We start from the raw sequence: 24223 nt of genomic DNA, 5'->3' as shown, positions 1-24223 counted from the left end.
TTTGTGAGCATATAGCAGTCGATAAGAAGAAGCCTGACATTAGCACTGAAAATCAGCATCGTTCTCTGACTGCACTAATTGAGTCACCGTAGGTTGTCTTTGAAAAAAACCCACCATAAATACTCTAATCTAACATTTTATATCATAAGTTTAATGGTTTCTTCTTTAAGAAAAAGTGCATTTGGTTCTTATTCATACTAAACGTTTATTTCTGCATTGCATGCACAAAATTAAGGTCGTCATACCACATGCATATCCTTGGTTGATGTCTGGTAACAAATTTATCTAGACTAATTTCTTAGCATGCAAATATTCTGGGTTTTCTTTTGACTGCAGATATTTTCGTTTTACAAATTTGGTATCGTTAATTACACTTGCGTGATCAACTGCTTTTACAATCGTGGCACGGGTTTACATCAAGCGTGAGGTGCTTTGAGATGCAAAATCACCTTTTTATTTGTTTATGATTTTATTTCATATTTCAAATTATTTTCACTTTGTAAATATATCATTGTTACAAATTACACCCTATATATAAAAGAAGGCAAAATGCATGACAAGTACACGATTTAACAACACTATAAAAATGACATTGCGTAATATTAAAACACATTCATAATCAGTTAGATCTTTTATAAGTTCTTGATTACTTTTATCAATAGAATTTAGCTTTCCTACACAAGCAAATGCCGTTCCAAGATAGAAATATGACAGTTGTTGTCCATTCGTTTGATGACATTTGTCGATTAGGGATTTTCCCGGCGTTTTGAATTTCCTCGAAATTCTGTATTTTTGTGATTTTACTTTTTACAATAACTGTAGTACTGTTTATTATATACGTGCTCTTATGTAAAATAAAGAACGGCGAGTACGTTACTCTTATAAGTTATATGGTTCGCAACTGACCCCCTACGGATCCATAGAGGGTTAGTAAAATCCATAGGGGGTGAGACCGTAGGCACTGGAATATCTAGAAATTTTCCTAAGTGGGGGCCCACTGACTGCCTTAGAGGGGCCGCTCAAGTCACGCTTCAGTGAATCCTTGTGTAAGCAACCAATTTTTTTCCCGAAAAGCGGGGGGGGGGGGGGGGGCGGTCCCCCTGGGCCTCCTAAATCCGCCTCTGGTAGGGGGTTACCCGTATAACGAATTTATCACACGCTGGACTTTTTCTGTTGCATTTTAACTACAACATCTGTTTAAAAACTACAAAAATTCCGAAACATAAATGAACTGAAATAAAAAATAATAATATGGCCTGAATATTCGGGATGTAGACAAGAGCGAATACATTAAACTAAGATATTTAAGCATCTCCTGGATGTGAACTGATTGCAATTTGAGTCTTCGAAAACATGGTTTTGTGTTATTGTTTTATTTTATAATATTTTTCTAAGGGAGCTACCATTTGATTTTTAGGGGGGGGGGGGGGGCTAGGATGAAAATTTTTGTCCTGCAAGTTTTATTTAGCTGTAGTCTCCGTTTTTTTTTAGTTTATTCTGACTTTTTCTTACCTAAATTGTCGTCCTGCCTTTTTTTTTGCAAGTGTTTCTGCCTGCCTTTTTTTTACTCAAAACTCCTGTCCTGCCTATTTTTTCAAATTTCATCCTAGCCCCCCCCTAAAAATCAAATGGTAGCTCCCTAACTCATCATTTTAGTGTGTTTTTAAGTTTTGCTGTTACACCACTGTACCATGCCATTCAGAGTTAATCAATCACTAACATGTTTAACTCGTCGCATTCTTTATGTCGGCATGTCCCAAATGAGGAGCCTGTATGTACTACGGCTACTGTCGTTAGGTGCTGTCCGCCTCATTTGTTTTTAGCATAAACATGATAAATAAGGTTGAATCAATTGGTTTTCCAATCTGATTCAAATGCATATCCTATGTCCTAGTAAGCTACTGTCTGTATGTTATTCAGGTTGTTGGTTTTCTCTTTTTAAAATAAATGTTTCACATGTGTACATGTATTGTCATGCAGTCACAGGCACTTGTTTCCATCCATGGGAAGGTAGGTCAAGGTCACTGTTAACAGATTGAAGTAAAAATGTTTTCTAAATGGTAACTTCAGTTCTTGTTAAATTTCAATAAAACTTGTACAAATAAAAGATACAGAGAAAGGAGACTCCGTATCCATAGACGTTGGGTTCAATATGTTCAAAGATCGAAAACACTGTGACTAAAAAGTACAATATTATTGCATGGCTGGTGAACAGATGGCGTGAAATTGCTGGATAGGTGAAAGGCATATCGATCATTGAGTAAATATGTCAAAGGTCAATGCCATTGTAACTAAAAAAATATGTTTTGAAAAATTGTTTCTGTGCAGTACGTTAATTGACTATCTCTTGCTTAATTTGAATGACATTTACATAGATGGAAGATACAGGTAACGAAAATAAGCATCATACTAATCATTAAATCAAGTCTATGTTCAAGGTCACAGTTATAACAAAAAACGTTTACGGATAATTTTTGACAATCCTGATTGATTTAAGTCCAAGTTCTACAAATTAGAAATGTAGAAAATGAGAAGCTTTATATAATTTTCGGATAAAGAGGTCAGATACACTTAAAACAGAGAATGAGAAAATAAATAACTATGATTGTTTGATAGAAGCTTGAGTTCTTCTTTGATCGCAGTGATACGTTTACAGATGATGTAGATTTATGCTGTGTTCCGTAGTACAAAGGTCAAGGACACTGTAACTACTGAAAGATTTATTGGAAGAGTGTTTTTCAGTAGAGGAATTTTTTTTTCTCTTTCTTGAAAATGGAATGAAACCCATCGGATAGCACATCAGACACATCCACATTTTTGCGGATATGTTTTTTACCGTGCCCTGAAAGTAGAAAAGTTCCTGATAAACTTATGGAGTTGATGAATTTTGTTTCTTTTGGTGTTACTGATATTGATTTTGTTATCAGTAAATTATAAACAAACTTAATATTATTGTTACATATACTATACACATTCATGAACTACAATCTGTCGATACCTGTATATTGGCATTGCACAAGTTCATGTTTTTCTCGGACTGTTTATGGCGTCTTTACACTAAACTCATTGGATGTGTACTGATTGACCGTTTAGTCTTATATGCACGATACAAGTCAATAGTTGTTAGTGGCTTTGAACTAGCTGTCGATCAGTAACTACAAGTTCACTTAGATCTGTACTTAGTCTCTTTTTCTGTTGGGATATACAAGTACCTAACCACGTCCACTCTGTGTGTAGTATGTGTATCTGTCTGACGAATTAAGCCTTTTCCAACTACTTTTTGTAGTTTGCTCTTATGTTGTATTGTTAAACCATTGTCACAGGTTAGGAGGAGGCTTGGGATCCCGCTTACATGTTTAACCCAGCCACAATCTGTATGTTTGTGTCTGTCCCTTGTCAGGAGCCTGTAATTCCGTGGTAATTGTTTGTTTGTGTGTTACATATATATTTGTTTTACGTGCTAATACTTTAAACCCTAGAAACAGAAATGCTTCCCTGCATAAATGTGCTGATCATGCAGAGAACATTAGTTGCATCTACAGAGCTCCAGATAAAAAGTTTACAAATTGGGGTTTTTACTCACTATTTTTTAGGTAATTGAATGAATTATTATTTGTATTTTCATATTGATTTCAGTTCTGAGTTTGTCCTTCAATCAGAGACTGAATTGGGGTTTTTACCACTAAGATCCTGAATACATTGAGTTCATCAAGACATACATGTATTATTTATGTGACAATGATTGTCATCCAGTGTCATCTTTTTATTGAGTTAAATAAAACAAATTTTGAGTACTTAAATGACATATTTAGTTTATACACTGATTAGCAATTATTTATTTTAGAATACCTGCCTGGTGCCAGTTTTGTATTTGAAAGACCATGAAGACCAACTAACATTTTATAGATAAAAATCAGTTCCATTGTGAACAAGGTGAAACAATAGGGTCTTTCGTATACATGTACTTTTTTACTCCCTATACTCTTTTGCATAAGGTGTAAACAAGATTTGAGCAAGCCATTTCAAAATTCAAACAGGGACCAAGATCAGCATTGTAGAATGAAATAAAATTGAGAATGGAAATGGGGAATGTATTAAAGAGACAACAACACGACCAAAGAAAAAACAACAGCTGAATGTCACCAACAGGTCTTCAATGTAACCAGAAATTCCCGCACCTGGAGGTGTATGTTTCCTAAATTGGCAAAAACAGATAAGTCATACAACAACAATTTGTCAATTATTGTAAATAATGCATTTGACAGCTACATGAACTAGAAGATGTTCAGAAGGGTTGATAGTTTTGACAAAAAAATGGGTTCTCCTTTTCATGAATTGGAATTTTGAAAGCTGAAATTGACAATAGATTGGGGTTTTAGAGCTCTGATTTATTATTCCAGCTTTTGACTTGTATTGAGATCTATGAACTAGCAATAAGATTAATTGAAAAGATGATTTATTAATTTATTATTTTAACTGTATGTGTTCAGGTTCTACAGAAGTCCCTGTAACTTTGAACACTTTTATATGAACTGCTGAATTATTTCTTATGAAAATTTCTGGTTCATGTTCATCTGTTTCAGGTTCTAAGTCATCCACAAGTTCCACTGTGGAGGTTTGTGTTTCTGTTTCCACATTTCCTATGGAAGAATTTTTCACTTCTAATGCAAGATTTACTGCCCTGTTTATAGCTGCACCTAAGCCATGAATATAAACCTCATTTCCAGAATTCATTAGTTTATGACATCTCTCCAGCTGTTGTTTGAAATTAGTTCTTCTTGACACATACACATCATTTTTTCTCTTTGGTAGTTTTCTTGGCAATCTTTTACGGAGAGAAAATTCCTCTTTATCTATTAAATCTTTTATTTCTGCAAATTTACTCCTAAAATAATAAAAATGTAAGAAACTTTATTAAAAAGAATATGCATCAACATATTATTTTAATATGAAGGAGGACAGGTATTTGATGTGAAATCACTACTGCACATCTCACACTATATTTTAATGCTATTGGAAAAAGTACCTCATTCAGAGTGAGGCTAGCTGAATGTTATGGAATGTCCAGCCAGGTGATGAAATCTTGTTTGGATTATGATTGGCATTTCGTTTTTGTTCCTGAAGAAGGTGTAAAAATTAACTGATTTGGGAAACAACTTTGAGATGCTTCCTCTCAGGTAAGTTTGTTCCTGAAGAAGGTGTAAAAATTAACTGATTTGGGAAACAACTTTGAAATGCTTCCTCTCAGGTAACTTACCTGAGAGGAAGCAAAAATTAACTGATTTGGGAAACAACTTTGAGATGCTTCCTCTCAGGTAACTTACCTGAGAGGAAGCATCTCAAAGTTGTTTCCCAAATCAGTTAATTTTTACACCTTCTTCAGGAACAAAAACGAAATACCGTAACAACTGGTTTGTTTTGTATTGATTGTCCTTGATAGGCATGGACAATAGAAATCTACACATTTATAGGTGAGTAAAAGGTAGGAATTGAGTGGACAGTCACCCACAGTATCAAATGAAACTCAGGTGCTTGTTTATATTTACATTGTCTGCAGGAAGGAAAAAAATGCCCAGAGGCCATCAAAATTTAAAAACGATTTTATCGTTATGATATATGCAAAATAAATTAAAATTTTTATCTGTTTATAATATTAATATATATATACATGTATCTGAGACTACTATATATAACACAGTTATAGAAGTCTCAGTATATATCCAGTGGAAACCAGGTCTTAAAACTTTCCAAACTGCACCGGTAAGTGTATAGAGAGTAGTATTTGAGGTGTAAATACTAAATATGGCCATATTTGTCCATTTGTTATGATGAACCTTATTATAATTTTTGTTGTTCACTTGTTATTTAAGGAATGACTGTAATATTTTTTCTGTCTATGTGCACACTGAATAACGAGCGTAGCGGGTTATTTACAGTGTGCACCACATTTTTTATGTTACTTCGAATCTATAGACAGAAAAAATATTACAGTCCTTTCTTATAATTTAATTCTAAATTCCAGTGACTCTATGTTTCCTAATATTTTAATGAAAAAAAGGATTGGAATCATTTGGACAGTTTACTTTTATCAAGAGAGAAAAACAGAGTACACATTTTTACATGGTCGACGAAGCACAAATTGTCTATAAACATTCTTGCTACATTAATACATTTGAAAATACAACATCTGGATGTGAGATAGGTGAAACGCTGATTAATGCAGTAGCATGTGCTGACGACGTAGCAATTGTTAGTGAAAACCCACATGAACTACAATACCTTGTGAATATTGCTGCACAATACAGTGAAGACCATCATTATCTCTTACAACCACAAAAAAGCGTAGTTATACAAGTACAACCCTCAAACCGGAAAAAATCTGAGGATCCAGTAAGCATATTTATAAACAACAATGCAATGCCAATTTCAGACAAATCTCCACACCTGGGAATTTTAAGATCAACAACCAGTCAAAAAACACAAAATGCTACTGTTGAACAGAACATCACCAAATCAAGAAGAGCTGCGTACAGCTTAATGTCAGCCGGTATGCATGGAGAAAATGGACTTGATCCTAGTACTGCTATTCAACTTTTTAAAACCTTTGTACAACCCATCTTAACTTATGGTCTCGAAGTCATACTACCAACTTCAAAAAATCTACTTAAATTGGAAAAATTTCAGAAGAAAATATTAAAACAAATTTTATCCATACCTATATCAGCTCCTGATCCAAGTATTTACATCATGTCTGGCATTCTACCTATAGAAGCTCAAATTGATCAAAAATCATTAAATTTATTCAACAACATCTGTAACCAAAATGAAGAACATTTAGAAAAGAAAATAGCAAGGAGGCAATTAAACGCAAAAAATCAAGAAAGCAATAGCTGGTTCATAGCGATCAAGAGAGTACTATTCAAATACGATCTACAATCACCAATCGTACTTCTGAACGATCCACCAACAAAATATTCTTGGAAGAAATCCGTTCGTTTAGCAATTGACAATTACTGGAAAAATGTATTAGTACAAAAGAGCTGTACTTATAAATCGCTGAAATACCTTGGAACCTTGAACATTTCACCGGGAAAATGCCATACATTATTATCCATTGGAAATACAAGTGACCCAACTAGAGAAGCTGTCCGAATATCTGTGAAACTAAAGGTTATTACTGATACCTACATTTTACAATCTCATAGATCAAAATATAATCTAAATGAAACTCCTACTTGTAAATTATGTGATACAGATATCGAAGATCGTTCTCATTTCTTGCTTACATGTAAAATACTCCAATGCATTAGAGAAAGATATCTCAACCAAATTGATGAAATTATCTCCGATTTCTTGAACTTTAGAATGAGGGACATACCAACTGATGACCAACTTCAAATTATCTTGGACTGCACCGTGTTACTTTCTCGGTATACAAATGATAATACATTGCTTCAAAGGATAGAAGATTTATCAAGACAGTTGATTTATGCTCTTCACGTTGCTAGATATAGAACGTTGGACATTAAGAAGAGATAGTTGTGCGTCTTTAACAGGAAATAAGTATATTGTTAGTGTGCGGGGAACATTTAGTGCTAATTTTACCGTGATTGATATTGTGTATATATATGTTGTATATATATAGTGTATATAAATTCGGTGATGGATATTATTGACATTATTGTGATGACGGATTACTGTTGTCTGTAGATATTGACTAAAGAAAAAACTGTACTCAATTGAGGTTGTCCCAACGTGGACGGAAAAAGAATACCAGAAGAAGAAGATCACCTAAATTATACAGAGATTTGTTAAAATAATCTGTAATTTACATATGAGTAATCGATTATTTTGTTAACAGCGTAACAGTATTACTTACTTTGGCTTTACTTCTTCAGAAATCATTTTTGTTTTTATCAGTACAGGAAATACCGAAACAATTGTAAAACTAATTTTTTTCGGAAAAGAACTGTTGGAAAACCGGGTTAGATACGGATTGCATGAACAAGGAATCTGTATAAAGTTTTCACTGTATGTTGAGATAAATGCACATTTCATATTAAAAATATTGATTTTCAATTAATGTCATATGTATTCTTCCTTGATTGTGATCAGTGAACAATAAAAATACGGATAATTTGGACTGTCCATACACCTTTCGTTTATTATTTTACTAATGTAAACATCCGCTATAAACAATAAAACAATGAAATGCATCAACTGCGGAACAAAGTGTAATAGTCTTTATAGACATTTCTCTAAAGATATAATACAACTGGAACACTGCGTGAGTAATATTTCATATTTAGAGAAGACAATATTTAACCCGTAGCAAACCAAAACATTGAATGCATCACATTATACACTTCGATTTATTGCAACACAATTTCACATGTCTTCTTCTTCTTCCCGGTTACGAGTCAAACTCTGTACTAAAGTGATCTAAAGTGTAATTGACTCGGGCGCATCTCAAACAGACATGAGCGGCTCACCTTTGTTCCAGCGAGGTAAGGTCTGTTTGCTGTTTGATATAAGCTAGGAAGAGTAAGGGACCCATCTAAGTACCCTAGGGTTACTCCAGATACCACGTCAAGAGGTCCGACTTGTGGTTTTCGACAATGAGCTATGTTCAGTCTGTTGGACAGAAACTGTTTCAAGTTATCCATTGAAGCTGGAAACCTCTTGCCCCGTAGTAATCCATTTCATTAAGTAGTCTGGCATGTGGTACCTAATCAAAGGCCTTGGCAAAGTCTAACAGAATGATCACAGGCACTTGTCTCAAAAAAATAATTCCTGTATTAAGGTATATACAGGAAATATTTTTTTGAGACAAGTGCCTGTGAGAATGATGTATATCTGATCGCCGTCCTCCATATTCTTAGGATAGCTATTTAGTGTATAGTTATTACCAGCTGGGACTGGCATAATAGTTTGGTTCTAAACCCATGTTGTTTTGGTCAAAGTGGCCCATGATAGAACTGTGGACTATACGGCAGGTGTCCCCTCATCACCAGACATGACTAATATCCCAAACACGACTCATTCAGATCATCGTCCTAGTGACAACAGCAATATTACACATATACAGCCATGTTCAGTTCTCCTTAAAGACATTTTGGTTTTTGATGACACAGTACAACACTGTCGCATTTCAAAATGTGAGACCAAAGACTGCTAAACTTGTGCTATTTTAATTACAGATGCTGAATTCACTAGCAATTTGACCAAGAAGTCATATTTTACCAGAAGTTACGATGATCTGAATTGTAAATCGATAAATGTCGTCTACGGATAAGAGTGCAACCTTTGCGGATTGATATACTAGTACGTCGGTGAAACGAAAGGAAGGCTAGTGCTAAACCAACAGATGTGCGGTCATAGATCAGACATGGACCTCAATGCTAACGACATTCTATTTCAGCATTTCAATCAGCCCGATCATTCCATCGTTTCTATGACTGTTCGCATTATCGAAAAGATATACCATAGCTCTAACAATCCTAATCTTTCAACGACTCTCCGTAGACAAAAAGAAGACTACTGGATTAGACAATTGGGAACTGCAACACCGTATGGCTGCAATGACAAAATTGATGGTATAGGTATTCTATCTAGTCCTTCGTGTAACTCGGTGAATGTGATGAATATTTTCAACTCGACTCCTCGACGTAGACGCAGTCATGGTCATGGTCATTATACATCACCCTCTCTGCATGATGTCTCTATTAATGACTTGCTGCCATTCATACAAAAACCGTTAGGTATTCATCACATTTGCACGAAACTTTATCCATTACCCCTTTCAAAACTTCATTCTCTGTTCAATTTATGTTTGGAATCCACTGTTACAAACCCTCATTCAAACCAATACAAACTTCAAGCTATAATTTCGGATATTGCAAGTCAAAAACTTTTCAAGCCAGTTCGCATTGGAAAAGATGAAAAAGAGAAAAGATCTTTTCAAATCTTTTCTTTGCCAACAAAGGTCTCGATGGCGTCAACCTAGGCAATATCCTTCATCATAAATTAGTTCAATCGAAAATACCTCCTTATTTCAAAGACCAGTCTGTACCAATAATTTCTTATACCTATACCAAACCTATTGCAACTAAAATTTTCAATTATAAACGCGTTGTGCAGGATCTCGATATTGACGACTTCAAGTCTAAACCTCCTGATTGCACTTGTGCTAGTTCCCAATTCACATATAATCCTGCTGGCCACGTTATTACCGGTGACCTTAACATTGTTAATAACACTTCTCTACGAAATGTGTTATCGAAAGGTCCGAAATATCGTGAGCCTAAATCCATCAATTGGAAATACAACTTTAAAATTTTGATGGATTCAGTCGAGGATTATGCCAGGCAATGGGCTAAGCGCGAGAAGGAAGACGTAGACACTCTATCCGAATGGATTAAGGCAGTGAGGTCGTTAATACAAATCAGAATTAAGAAACTGAATGGGTCCATCATTGCCCATGCTACGTCAATCTTCAAAGACCCAAATGTTGCTAAACACCTATCCGACCTCCATGATAAATATGTTGTTGTCCCCGCAGACAAAGCCCCAAATAACATCGTTTTTGTCTGTAAAAGTCATTACATTTATTGCTTGATAAACGAATTAAGTATAGACAATTCACTTGGAAACTCAACATATACCCTCACGACACTTACTAAAGAGGAAATCCTGGATAATCATAGGTCTGTTCTTTGTTCCTTTGGTATTTCAACCAAAGATGAAGAACTGGATCTTCCATCACTGTATTGGCTACCTAAACTACATAAGTGTCCTTACAAACAACGGTATATTGCTGGGTCTTCCAAGTGCTCCACGAAACCCCTTTCTAAATTATTAACATCTATTTTATCAGCAATCAAAGACGGGCTTCAAAATTATTGTGAAACTGCCTATTCTAGAGTTGGCGTCAATCAGATATGGATACTTAAAAATTCCAAAGATCTTTTAGAGTACATACAATCTAACTCTCTTTCATCTTGTTACAGTATTAAAATATTTGACTTTTATACTCTTTACACAAGTATTCCACATTCCAAACTAAAAGACAAATTAAAAGAGTTGGTATTACTTTTCTTCATGAAAAAGAATGGCAAACGTAGATACAAGTATCTTGTCTTAGGGAGGGATAAATCCTACTTAGTAAAGAATCACTCTGATTCAAACAAAAAATCTCTGAAACCGATATTATCAAGATGCTTGATTTCTTGATTGACAACATATTTGTTACGTTCGGAGGACGTGTTTTTCAACAGACTGTCGGCATCCCAATGGGAACAAACTGTGCCCCTCTACTTGCTGACTTGTTTCTTTATTATTATGAGGCTGACTTCATGCAGAAACTTCTTAGGAAGAAAGATAAGAAGTTAGCAATATCCTTTAACTCTACTTTCCGCTATATAGATGACGTTCTTTCACCAAACCATTCAAAATTTGGTGACTTTGTGGAACGCATCTATCCCATCGAATTGGAGATAAAGGATACTACAGATACAGTTAAGTCGGCTTCATATCTTGACTTACATCTAGAAATTGACAATGAAGGTCGGTTGAAGACAAAACTTTACGACAAAAGAGATGATTTTAGCTTTCCAATTGTGAACTTTCCATTTCTGAGTAGCAACATTCCAGCAGCACCTGCATACGGGGTATATATCTCCCAATTGATACGATATTCCCGTGCTTGCATTACTGCTCACAAGGAAGCTATTAAACCAAGAGTTCCAAATGGTGAAGTTGAAATCATCCCTTCGTAATTTTTACGGACACCATAACGAGTTGGTTGACCGTTATAGAATAACCGTTTCACAAATGATATCGGAAATGTTCCTTACGTCGTAACTACAATCCCCTTTCCTTTCATGAATTTGACATACCGAATTAGACTATTTATCGGATTTGTAATCACATAAGCAACACGACGGGTGCCGCATGTGGAGCAGGATCTGCTTACACTTCCGGAGCACCTGAGATCACCTCTAGTTTTTGGTGGTGTTCGTGTTGTTTATTCTTCAGTTTTCTATGTTGTGTCATGTGTACTATTGTTTTTCTGTTTGTCTTTTTCATTTTTAGCCATGGCGTTGTCAGTTTGTTTTAAATTTATGAGTTTGACTGTCCCTTTGGTATCTTTCGTCCCTCTTCTAGACTAACATGAATAAACGCATAAAATATATCAGGATTAAAAATTTTGTATTTTCGCCAGATGATCGTTATCTACAAAAGCCTCATCAGTGACAGCACTTTAAAAAAACAATCCCTTATTGATGCTCAGAATTGATTCTTGAGTAGACGTACTTAGACTAGTGAAAGATAGCCTATCGCAACCCTCCAAGAATTTGCAAAAGACGTTCAATATATTATTATTAGACGGATGCCGTAATACTTGATTTTATGAAAGCCTCTGTCAAGTTACCACATCAAAGATTGTTCCTCTCAAGTTCCAATATTGTAGAATCAGTGGTTCAATCCTAAAATGATATGGTAACTTCTACGCAGAAAAGGCGACGTGTCCAAGTAGAGGGAGAATGTCGCCGTCATATGACCTATTATTTCTGACGCATTATTGACCCTAATATCTTTAGCTTTTTTCATTAATAGACTAACTGAACTTTGTCATCTTCTTTCAAACAGTTTGATGATGACTGTTTGATCCCCAATAACATAGAAACAACAATCACATTGATGAGACAACAGCAAAGGCTCCAAGAACATCATCACCAGAAACTTTCCACAGCGAGTAAATACTTTGCAAATACCCCTAGTAACTAGTATATGCCTACGAGTTTTAACATACACGTAAGCCTCAGTAATCTGTAATAACAATCGAATTCAACAACACAAAAATGTACAATGCCAGGCAGCAGTATTTTACTTCAGGAACTACAAATCGCGAAACCCTGGAGGGTCAATTATTTGCTTCATCAACTGCATGTACCTTTGGAATCTTTGAACAACAAATGGTGAGAGATAGAATCATCTAATTCTTTCAAAGCATCTACAACTTTGTAAAGTCCCTTTCCAACACCTACTAGAAACGTCACCAGTAGGACCCGGTGTTTCCAAGGTATCAAGATCAGGAAAATTAATACCAGAGTTGTTGTATATAACACTCATACATCCCTGATACTATTAAGATGTGGCAACATTAATCTTCATATGTAAGACGACTGCACACTACAAACTCTTAACGGATCCCCATAACGTCCTTAGACTTTTAACAGAACATCAGAACCCAATCACGTATCTGTAAATATGGCACTTTAAATATACCGAAACAGGTTTAAAAAAACTTAACTGTACGGACAATAAGTGCCACAGACCCTGGAGTAGTTACACTCCTCTGAAGACACAACTTCATTTTGGGGGAAATATCAACTCATCATGCTCAGTCGCTCATAATCATACGGAGTTTTCTTTCTAAATTTTCAAGAATGGGGAACTTGCTGGCATCTTGAACAGAATCTTCCAACCCTTCACTTGAGATAACATGAGATAATCTCCGTTTTTTTTGTGGTTGTGTTCCGTAGAATTATGTTTTTATATGTTTTTTTTTTACCAGGTCATTGTAATTTTATTTTTGACTCTTGATCGAGTTTGTATACTTGATTGGTATTTTTCGCATCTTTTGTAAAAGCCTAATTCCAGCAAAATTTAAAAACACCTCTTTTACATTTGATATGGCTCTATATGTCTGTACTTATACATCTCGTTGTGCTATTTAGTCCAGTCAAACTAAGTTTGGACCTCAAAACTAATTGCAATAGCAAATGTATAAGTTCTCATCTAGCATTTAGCCCCAAATATACACAGAAAAAAGTCCCATCAAATCTAACTTGAGGAAAACTCAAAATCAACATTTTTAATTTCAATTTTTTTTGACTGTTTTTGGGTGATTTTCTAAACACTCATGTAAAGTATGATACTTATTTGAGGTTATAAGTTCGTATTGGACTTCATTATATTATCCCCTGCTCATTAAATGTACAAAGCCGAAGTGTTGTGGGTAATTTCTTGAATTTTTTTTTGCACATTTTTCATTACAGAAATTGCAAATTTAAGGTTTTGTGACCATTTTAAAACAAAATAAAGTGATTATTTGGTATTGATTAAATCTGTAAATTATATTTGTTTAGCATCTTCCTTGTTTCAGGATACTTTTAACCACATAAAGAAGAATTATTGTATTTAATTTGAGATCCTTTACCTTGACATGTTGAAAAATCTAAAATGATAACTCAACTAATGAGTTATGAGATGTGGGTTGTACCTTGCTTAAAGATATGAAATCACCTTAAGAGTTGTTTGTTTGTTATACAATCATTACATATTGTTGAATAGATGCGGTAAAGTAATAATTTTGTATCAATTTTTATTGATTTTTTTCTGCCTTTTTTGCAGAGCAATGCAAATCTCCATAGGAATGTTAAAATATATTTTTTTAAGTTTTTATCACGTTAGATTTTGTTGGACATTATTGTGTGTATATTTGGGGTATAATTCTAAAGATTAAAACTTAAAATTCTTTTGTTGCAATAACTTCAAGGTTAGGTTCAAATTTATGATAGATTGACTAGACTTATTGTAAAACTTTTTTGTATTCTTGTCTTTTACTTTGCTAATGTTCTTTGTCTATATGCCTTTTTATGTTTCTTTGATACATAGATGACTTTGGTCTGCACTTATACATCCCGTAATTGTGTTATTGTAGGTAAATTTGTGTATTATTGTCTTTAATTTCAAATGGTAAGAACAAATAAATTCACAATATTTGTTTTATATATAAAGTCTGTTTTAAAAGTGAAAATGACACTCTTGATTTCAAGCGCCATAAGTACTTTCCTATATTCACCTTCAAAAAGCATTAAGAATAATCAAGAAATTCTTTGCAAATGCACACTTTTACATATCATGCATATGTTGCAACACGTATTCATTTCTAATATTTAACCTCGTTTATTAGTCATGTGTCATCGTATAATAACATTAAAGGTACTTATTTCACTGCACCAGATGCGTATTTCGACAATAAACGTCTCTTCAGTGATAACCTAGAAAACTCATACAAAGTCAGCGATCATACCAAACAGGACATAAAACGATAGCCAAATTGTGACAATGAATCAAATCTTTTCACGGGGGAGATCAGATAAAGTAATCCACTCATCTCCGTGCCAAAATTACGTATTTATTGAAAGCGTAATGGAATTATTTTATATATGAATTTTTAAACTTTTAGATCCATTGTAAAGAACTTGTAGATAAATATATAGAGTTTGATCCAGTCATTATCTGTCTTGATGCTTTACTGTTGAAGAGAGAAGCATTTCAGCATGTTCTCAGCAATAACTCCACCCAGGTAAGTTTGACATATCTATAGCTCTTCAACGGTTTCGGTACATATACATCCTCGGATTTCAAATGTTTGGCTTTGAGTGTTCCTGTTAAGGTAAATCCAAAAAAGAGCTTCGGACGCAAGAAATTATCAATAGTTATCAAAGGTACCAGGATTATAATTTATTACGCCAGACGCGCGTTTCGTCTACATAAGACTCATCAGTGACGCTCATATCAAAATATTTATAAAGCCAAACAAGTTAAAAGTTGAAGAGCATTGAGGATCCAAAAGTCCAAAAAGTTATGCCAAATACGGCTAAGGTAATCTATGCCTGGGATAAGAAAATCCTTAGGTTTTCGGTAAATTCATAGTTTTGTAAAAAGGAAATTTATAAAATGACCACATTAATGATATTCATGTCAACCGAAGTGTTGACTACTGGGCTGGTGATACCCTCGGGGACGAAACGTCCACCAGCAGTGGCATCGACCCAGTGGTGTAAATAATAATCAGTACTTTTGTATTGACATGATATAACAAACTTTACTAAATTTGCCCGTTTATAAATTTTGAAATTATCAAGAAGCTAAGGTTTAAACCCCCGCAGGCAGAGTTGGATTTATATGAATTTGGCTGTTAATTTGAGGTATTTTTGACATATAGCTGTTCAACGGTTTCGGTACTTATACATCTTCGAATTTCAAATGTTTGGCTTTGAGCGTTCCTGATGGAGGTAAATCCAGAAAAGTGGTTCGGACGCAAGAAATTATTAAACTGTTGTTTTCAATTTTTCACTAAACAACACCTGAAACTTCCATTATTGAATCTCTGATTATAGCAGTTTAAGCTTGAACAGATATTCAATATGATATATTTGAAGGACACATTTCGATTTGAAAGACACATTTCGATTTGAAGCAAATGACCATGTTATTTTTGTCTGCTTGTGTTGTTGACTTGTTACTTAATCTAATTTTTCTTAAAAACGTTTAAATGGGTCATATTGACAAATGTTTCAGTAGATTATTCTGAATTTCGGGCTCATCTTTGTTATATAGTGGTAGCACGCTCGATTGAATCTGGTTTTATAGCGCCAATCCTCTCACTTATATGACAATCGCAGCAAATTCTGTTATATCTACAACAATGCGTGAATAAAACAGACATAATATGTAAAATTGTCAAAAAAGGAATATTGCAATCATAAATGTGTAGATATCTCAATGAGAACTAAAACAAACAAATATTTAACACAAAAGCACATAAAGCATCTATCAAATTTAACAACCACAATCATTGCTTACTTATAATTGTATTTTAAAGCAACTGTTCCTTTAAAAGTAGTGTCGTGATTGTTGCATGTAAAAGAACCCTTGCAACATCTCTTCGGAGGGAACGTATGGGTTCTATAGCGAGACAAAAAGCTTGTGGTCTCTGTTACTTTCCCTGTTCCCCTTCTTTTTTATAATAGGTTCGAGACAGACTATAATTACTAAGGCTTTTTTTTTTACCTCAGGAATAGATTACCTTAGCTGTATTTGGCAAAAAAGGTTAGGAATTTTTGGTCTTCAACTTCGTACTTTATTTTGCCCTTTAAACATTTTTGATTCGAGCGTCACTGAGTAGACGAAACGCGCGTCTGTCACAAATATAAAATGTTAATTCTGGTATGATGAGTTTATTTACATGACTTTTTGTAAAAGTTCTTTATGTGAACTTTCTTCACTGTAGAGAAACGAGGCAGTGTGTAACATTGCTCTATTCCATCGCGAGGAATCCAACTTGCCCTTCTTTCTGACCGTACGTGATGAAATGATTGGTTTCGATAAACAAGAAGAAACAAGGAAGTATGTGTCGGATCGTGAGGTGTGGGTGGTATCTTTGATTTCAATATAAGTTCGCCGGGACTAGAAGATAAGTTTATGTAGGTGAACAAAAGGTGATTGTGGATGTTTATCTTTGAGACACTAACCGAATGAATCAGCATGTGGTCTGTAAGAGAATATAGTTGATTTTATCGTGGTGACAATGATCTCTTTTCCGAATAAGATGATTTTATTTAATTTTGACAGTGATTGAGTAAGTTCAGAGGGAAACACTTATAATAGTTCAATAATATTTGATATATAGTCAATACTGTACATGTCTGAATTTCATCAATACTTTTCAGTCATGTTCCAGTGTCTATTGATATTTGCTTTTTATGCTTGTCCGTATGAACGTCCGTCCGTACGTCCCAAATTTGGTTTGGTTCTCTAACTTTAGGTTGCCTTAACCAAATGTTTTGAAATTAATACACAAAGCTAATCACTTCAAAATACAGATCAAGTTCGAATTTAGGTGGCGTCACCTTAACCGATCTACACCCCTTTAAAATGAAAATAATTGCTGATTTATTTTAATTTGCCTTTTATGAAGCATATACAAAATGCTTCTTAACACAAAAAAAAAACAGATCCAGTTCGTGTTTCTTTTACCGTTCTAAAGTTTGCCCCTTGCTGAATTTTCGGGGTAGTTATGTCCTTTTATACCTTTATATATTATGCAAGCCGTGGCATCGTTTGTGTCCCATGGACACATTCTCCATTTATTTCATGTTAATTTGTAATTACTTTTCAAGTAGTTCAGCTTAAGAGAGAGGCGAAAGATTTTAGAGGGCAATTCAAACTCATAAGTCGAAAACAAACTGACAACGCCTAGGATAACAAAAAAAAAAACACAAACAGACAAACAATAGTATATAATACACAACATAGAAAACTAAAAAAGACTTAGCAACAAAAACACCACAAAAAACTGGGGGTGATCTTGGGTTGTCCTGTTTCACATTTGGCACTCATAGTGTTGCTCCTTTTAGTACAAACCCGGTAATGAATTGAATTCGGTAGATCAAATTCGTGAGAAGGGGAAAGGGGTAATCGAAATGCGTATTTTTCCATAGCTGTTTTGGGCTCCTGTTTATAGATAAATTCACGATTCCTTTCGATAATTTTGGTTTTCATATATCTAGACTTTAAAATTTGAATATTTTTGTACTTTGAACCTTATAACTCATCTGAAACCTTTGAAGTCTCTAAATTTTGAAAGATTTTAATGAGAAATGATTATGTCATAAATGCAAAATGATCAAGGGCATATAACAATTGTAAACAATGTACAACAGATAAATATAATTAACTTTTAATCTTATCAACTATTATAGTTTCCAGCCACTGAAACTAGATCTCGTTACTGTGTCGCTTCTTATGGACGAACAACCTTTTTTTGCTCGAACAAACACAGCATCCCCAACTTCAGCTTCTCTGACGACTATTTCTGTTGCGGATGCGTTGTCTGCATCATGCGCAGAGTCCGGATACGATTCTCCAATAATAGAATTATTCAAGACCAGCTCAGTCGCGCAATATGTATGTCTGACAACAAGTGTCCATGTAAATACATATACTCCTGTTTCAGGTACAGTAAATGTACCTGTGTAGTGGTTGTAGTGGCTTCCTTTATCTGTCATTTCTGTTTCAAACTTGATTGGATGATGATATCCTAACGAAGAAATGGAGTTCGCAAGATACGCATGGAAGGCGACCACTTCACTGTTGCTACTTTGTCTTTTTTCTGTAAAATAAATTTGCTCTTATGAAGAAAATCGGGGTTATGTGTAATGTTTTGTTTGAATGAATAATGGATAAAAAGTAAAATAGCAATACTACCGAACTGAAAATCTATTAACCAATGCAAAATCAAAAGCCTAAACACATCAAACGAATGGTAAACAAGTGTTACATCCCTGACATGGTACTAGTATAGAAATTTCATCATGAAGAAAATGAATGATACAACCTTGATGTTTAGCAAGCTAAAATTTTCACAGGTTTGAAAGTCCATTTAGTAGTCTTTGTCTCTCTTCGCTTATTTTTCCATTATTTTGGCAACAATGTGTGAGCAACACAAACAAAAATTATATGTGAAACTAATATTTAAAAGTATGCAACTCCCATATTCTAAAAGAAATTCATCCCAACTTATAAGAATTATTTTTTCATCGAAGTTAATTAATTCGTATTATTTATTTAAAAAGTAAGTCACAAGGTCTGGGATTATTGCATGGAATCACAGAATCTCAATTGGAAGACACGTACTATCACGTGTTGCGGCCTTCTTCAACTCAACCCAAACTGCACTTGTTATTTAAAGAATGATACAGTGAATAAAAGTGTTACAAATAGAGAAAGCAATCTCAAGAAAATACATTCTGAAATGCCGGTTTAGTGACGGGAATCCCCAAATCTGGGATGTCAACCTGAAATAAAGTGGATTTCTTTTTCTATCAAGCTAAATGTATAAGACAGTCAATATACTTACGTGTTGAACGAAACTCATCTATATCGTCTAAGATATTAGTTTGAGTTTGGTTCAATCCCTTTAAACTCCTTTCAAATTCAATCATTTTCGATTTCATCCTTTGAAAATCGGACAGCTGTGCCTTCATTATTTTGTTTTCATTCACAAGGCGTGAAACTTCATTTTGAAGTAATTCTATTTTGTTATTGAAAGTTTCCCCATGCACTTCATATTCCAGAAATACTAGCACTAGCAGTGTAAATTTCAACATTGTTCTCTGATTACCTTCTTGATGAAAAATCTAAATCGTGTCAAACTGCTTATCAATATAAGGAAGTGCATGACCTTACTTATTTATTGATATTATGTACTTAAATTTCACGAAATAAAGCTATATGATTATCGAGATATATTAAATAATGATTTTCATTTAAATCTGTATATCTATTATCTTTTATTGATAATCTAAAGTCAGAGATTAACTCTTTAATTACATATGACTGTTATTTTGGCCAAATTTTTTTTGCACATATACCATAATTTCCTCTTAAGGTTGATGCGTTTTACTCGGTTTTAGTTTGTAACCCGGATTTGTTTTCTCTCAATCGATTTATGACTTTTGTACAGGGTATACTTACGGTATACTACTGTTGCCTTTATTCAAAGATTTTTTAATTGATTTAAAGGCATGACCTTAAGCATAAATCATACTGTTTGTTTCATGCATCTTTAAAACGTAAATTAGTTAGATGGTAAAACTATTTACGGGGTTTGTAATAGCATGATCGATACAACGGGTGCAACATCTGGAGCAGGATCTGCTCACCCTTCTGTTGCACCTGGAATCACTCCAGTTTTTGGTGGGATTCATGTTGTTTAGTCTATTATTTTCTGTGTTCTGCCTTATTTACTATTATTTGTCTGTTTGTCTGTTTCTTTTTTAGCCATGGCGTTGTCAATTATTTTCGATCTATGAGTTTGAATGTCCCTCTGGTATCATTTACTCCTCTTTCAAAAATTAAAGAAGTGACCACCATTTAATTTTGAATCGCCTATGGCGAATGTGACTTAACTATTCCGCGGTGGCTAAAACTATTTAGCAAAAGAGAGGCGAAAGATACCAGAGGGGCATTCAAACTCATAAGTCGAAAATAAAATGACAACGCCATATTAGCAGACAGTTTTGGTTCAATTTAGTTTATGCTTTAAAACATCGTTGATGTCAATAATTCAACTCATTTCAGACATTTGAATACGTATTTATACGGACTTGAAATCTATGACTTGAAACCAAACTGACCTAGAAAAATAGTCTTTATTTTATTGGACTTGCTTGTATGTGTATTTTTATACTCATGTCTATAAATGGTAATTTGATCTACTGAATTCATAGAAGATCATCTTGCTGTTTACCCCGATGACGTCTTTTCGAAAGAAAACACACAAAATATTGAAACATTATTGCATAGTAAATTATTTCTTTAGGATTTGTTTTAATAAGGAAAAAAGTTTTAGTTTGTTCTTAAGGTGGCTCGGGACTATTCGACTGCGCATAATTTCACGCATGAATTTGGGTTTTAATACAATTTCTTTTTGCCTTTTCGGTGACCTCTGTTTTTTATTTGCTCATTCTTTGAAGCTGTATTTCAGCTTTTTATATTACAGTTTTAGACCAAGTGACATAGAATGTTTTTTGATATTCCGATAAAAATATGTCAACACCTTTATTTTTCCCTATCATTTCATGGAGAATTGTCCTTTTTACAGATCTGTTTAAAAGTAAAATTTTGAGCTTTAATGGTCCGTGACCTCCTATTTTTTTTCGACCAATTTGATTCACTTTCAGTAAAGAATAAAATAACAAAAAATACGGCACTTCTGATAGAAACTTCGAAAAGGCCCGAGCCACCTTAATCAGATATGAGATTTTGAGTCGAATCGGTGAACAAGAATACGACGACAGCTCATGTTCATTTAACCGTGATGGATAGAAGGACTGTATTTGCTAACATTATTAATCAAACCTGGTCAGGAACAAGACAGATTTATGTCTCAAGAAAAGGTGGAGAACAATTCATAGTCAATAAAAAATCGAACTCATATTAAGTCTATAATAACTTAGAACCCGTTTGTAAAGTTTGACATGCAAAGGTGCGACGCAAAATAAAGGAAATATTGAAATACAACTGATACTGTCCGGTAAAGTAAAATATAACTGGTAATGGATTGTTCACACTCTTTACGGTTCATGATATACATTGATCTTTTATAAATTATTCGAAAACTATCTTCCAGGCTCAGTGGAAACTAACCTCCATTTTGCTACTATTTGACGCCTACACCAAACTCGTTCATCAAAGACAAAATGGAGATCAGAACAACAGACCTATGCCAGATAGTGTTTTATACTCTGCTTTCGAATGGGATTTGTACTTTAACTATTTTGTAGCCCTTATAGGTAAAATATAATTTAGTTGTTTTTCTTTGAACTGGTGAACTTAGAATCGCTAGGATACAAGCAGAGGCAGAAGAATATATTGAAAGACTAAAAACATAACTATAAACTTTGAAATACAAAATTGACCAAAGAAGATAAAAGAGAGAAAAACAAAAGTTCTAAATATAATTTTACTAAGTGTAAATTATCTATTTTGTGAAAATTATTTATTTTGTCTGTAAATTAAAAATAACAGAATTTTGTTGTTGTTGCTAAAACGTAACCTAACATAATTGAATAAAGTGTACGGTGTTTTTTTCAGAATTACTTGTGTGCGTTGTTGTAATATTGACAGCATTTGTCTTTGCTAGTAAGATTATGCCTTCCTCGGACAAACTAAGGTTTGTATTTTACACATTTTGGTCATATGTGGTTGTATTTTTGGGGAGAAAGGTTATATAAGAATTGAGCTATGAAACAACTTTAATGGTAAAAACTTTATCAAATACATAAAGATTGTGGCGGGTTTGTATACGCCTCCTCTATACGTAATCCATCTTACTATTGAGTTGCACTACAATTCAAATTTCCTTTTCATTTCAAAGAGAATATTATATCTGCGTCCTGATATATCAATATCTTGTTTGATATAATCAATGTGCTTCAAGATAATAGCAGAATTAATTCAGCGTATAAACAAAACATGCACAAAATTAACAAATAATAATTATCATAATACCAACACAGAAATTTGTAGCATATAAAATGAAATAGACAAAACTTTTGTCCTTTTCTTAAACAATCTTTTTGTTCCTTTGTAGATTATATGAAATAATAAGAGGCATTTTATTGTCAAATTTTGGTAAGATATTGGTGATACCTGCTGTATTATGGGGATATAATGAGATGTATGTCTGGTTAACAGCAATATTTGTCTGTGCATCAAATGTTCAAGCTTTCCGTGGTAAGTGATTGTTTAAGATTATTCAATTGATGATATGTTTATATAAAGATTCAGTAGAATACATTTCACATTGCATCTCATTCTTTTGGTTTAAATAAGTAAGTAATATTTCTTTCATTTCAGAAATTTGATGATATACATCACTTATACTGTAAGGTAGACACTGAGACTGTTAAGTACTTATAAAATAACTTGTATTCAACATGATGTGAGAGAAACAAAAATGGATGTTAATAATGTCAATGATTCTCAAATACAAATTCAAAAGTGAAAATATTGAAATACTTAAATTGAGCCAACATTCCGGTATAATTAAACTCAAATTAACGGACAACTTATATTTTTTTAATATTGCAATAACTTGTCTGCATTTTTCTTGTTTGATGTGAATTTGACTATCTTACAGATTCAGATTTAATTTTTGCTTGAAAAATTGTCAATGACCAACTGCATGCATTTAAATAAACCTTTCTGTTATTGCAAGTAGAGGGACAACTATTTATACGTGTTTGTTAATTTTAAGTATACATTGGTGAACTTGAATTCCATTTTATAAACATAGGAAAAGATGCTCACGCCGGTGTACTTGTTACTTTTCTTTCAATTTATGAGACTGATCATACTGATTGGTATTTATACACAGCGGTAAGGACGGCCTTTGAGATAAATAATACTTCTGAACCACGAATACAGAATATTTCTATTGATATACATTTACAATACATAATTGTTAATTCTTCTATTTCAGTGTTATGTCCTTCATGGCCAGCCATATTTTGTTCAGTTGTTGTTATTTCCAGTCATGTCATAGCTTCTTCAACAGGCAGCATAATCTATAATTTACATTCTGCAATCAAATAAACTGATATAAAGTTAGAATATAATTCAGTTTTGTTTTTTTGTCTATGAAATATTTTGCCATGTTCAGGATGTTGAGGATGCTGCCAATCTAAACACTGAACCCTTAAGCTTGTGGATATGAAAAAATGCAGTGCCGTATATCATCCACTGTTTTATTTTCCTATTTCCAAATTTTAATTAGTTCCCAGTCGTGTGTCATGCTTTTTAACAGAGCCTCTGATACACTTAAGTCTATTCTTGTTTTTACATCTATCTGAATAAAATAAGC

General features: G+C 33.8%; 2 protein-coding genes across 2 annotated transcripts; one reads left to right on the top strand and one right to left on the bottom strand.

Moving 5' to 3' along the window:
- Window positions 1-4450: 4450 nt before the first annotated feature.
- On the bottom strand, window positions 4451-7921 carry LOC134709219 (ribonuclease P protein subunit p20-like). Its single transcript, XM_063569387.1, has 2 exons — window positions 7880-7921; window positions 4451-4885 (listed from the first exon to the last, which is right to left on the bottom strand). Exons 1-2 carry the CDS (start codon window positions 7903-7905, stop codon window positions 4468-4470), a joined length of 444 nt encoding a protein of 147 aa, XP_063425457.1. The 5' UTR covers window positions 7906-7921; the 3' UTR covers window positions 4451-4467.
- A 285-nt stretch (window positions 7922-8206) lies between these two features.
- On the top strand, window positions 8207-23978 carry LOC134709220 (protein ARV1-like). The gene is made up of 6 exons (XM_063569389.1): window positions 8207-8287; window positions 15257-15376; window positions 21989-22151; window positions 22453-22531; window positions 22952-23094; window positions 23843-23978. The coding sequence occupies exons 1-6, from the start codon at window positions 8207-8209 to the stop codon at window positions 23953-23955; spliced, it is 699 nt and encodes a 232-aa protein (XP_063425459.1). The 3' UTR covers window positions 23956-23978.
- The last annotated feature ends 245 nt before the right edge of the window (window positions 23979-24223 follow it).

This window comes from Mytilus trossulus, chromosome 3 (genome assembly GCF_036588685.1).
Source record: "Mytilus trossulus isolate FHL-02 chromosome 3, PNRI_Mtr1.1.1.hap1, whole genome shotgun sequence".
Lineage (NCBI taxonomy): Eukaryota > Metazoa > Mollusca > Bivalvia > Mytilida > Mytilidae > Mytilus > Mytilus trossulus.
The sequence above is the reverse complement of the archived record's forward strand: the minus strand, read 5'-3'. Positions and strand labels throughout refer to the sequence as shown.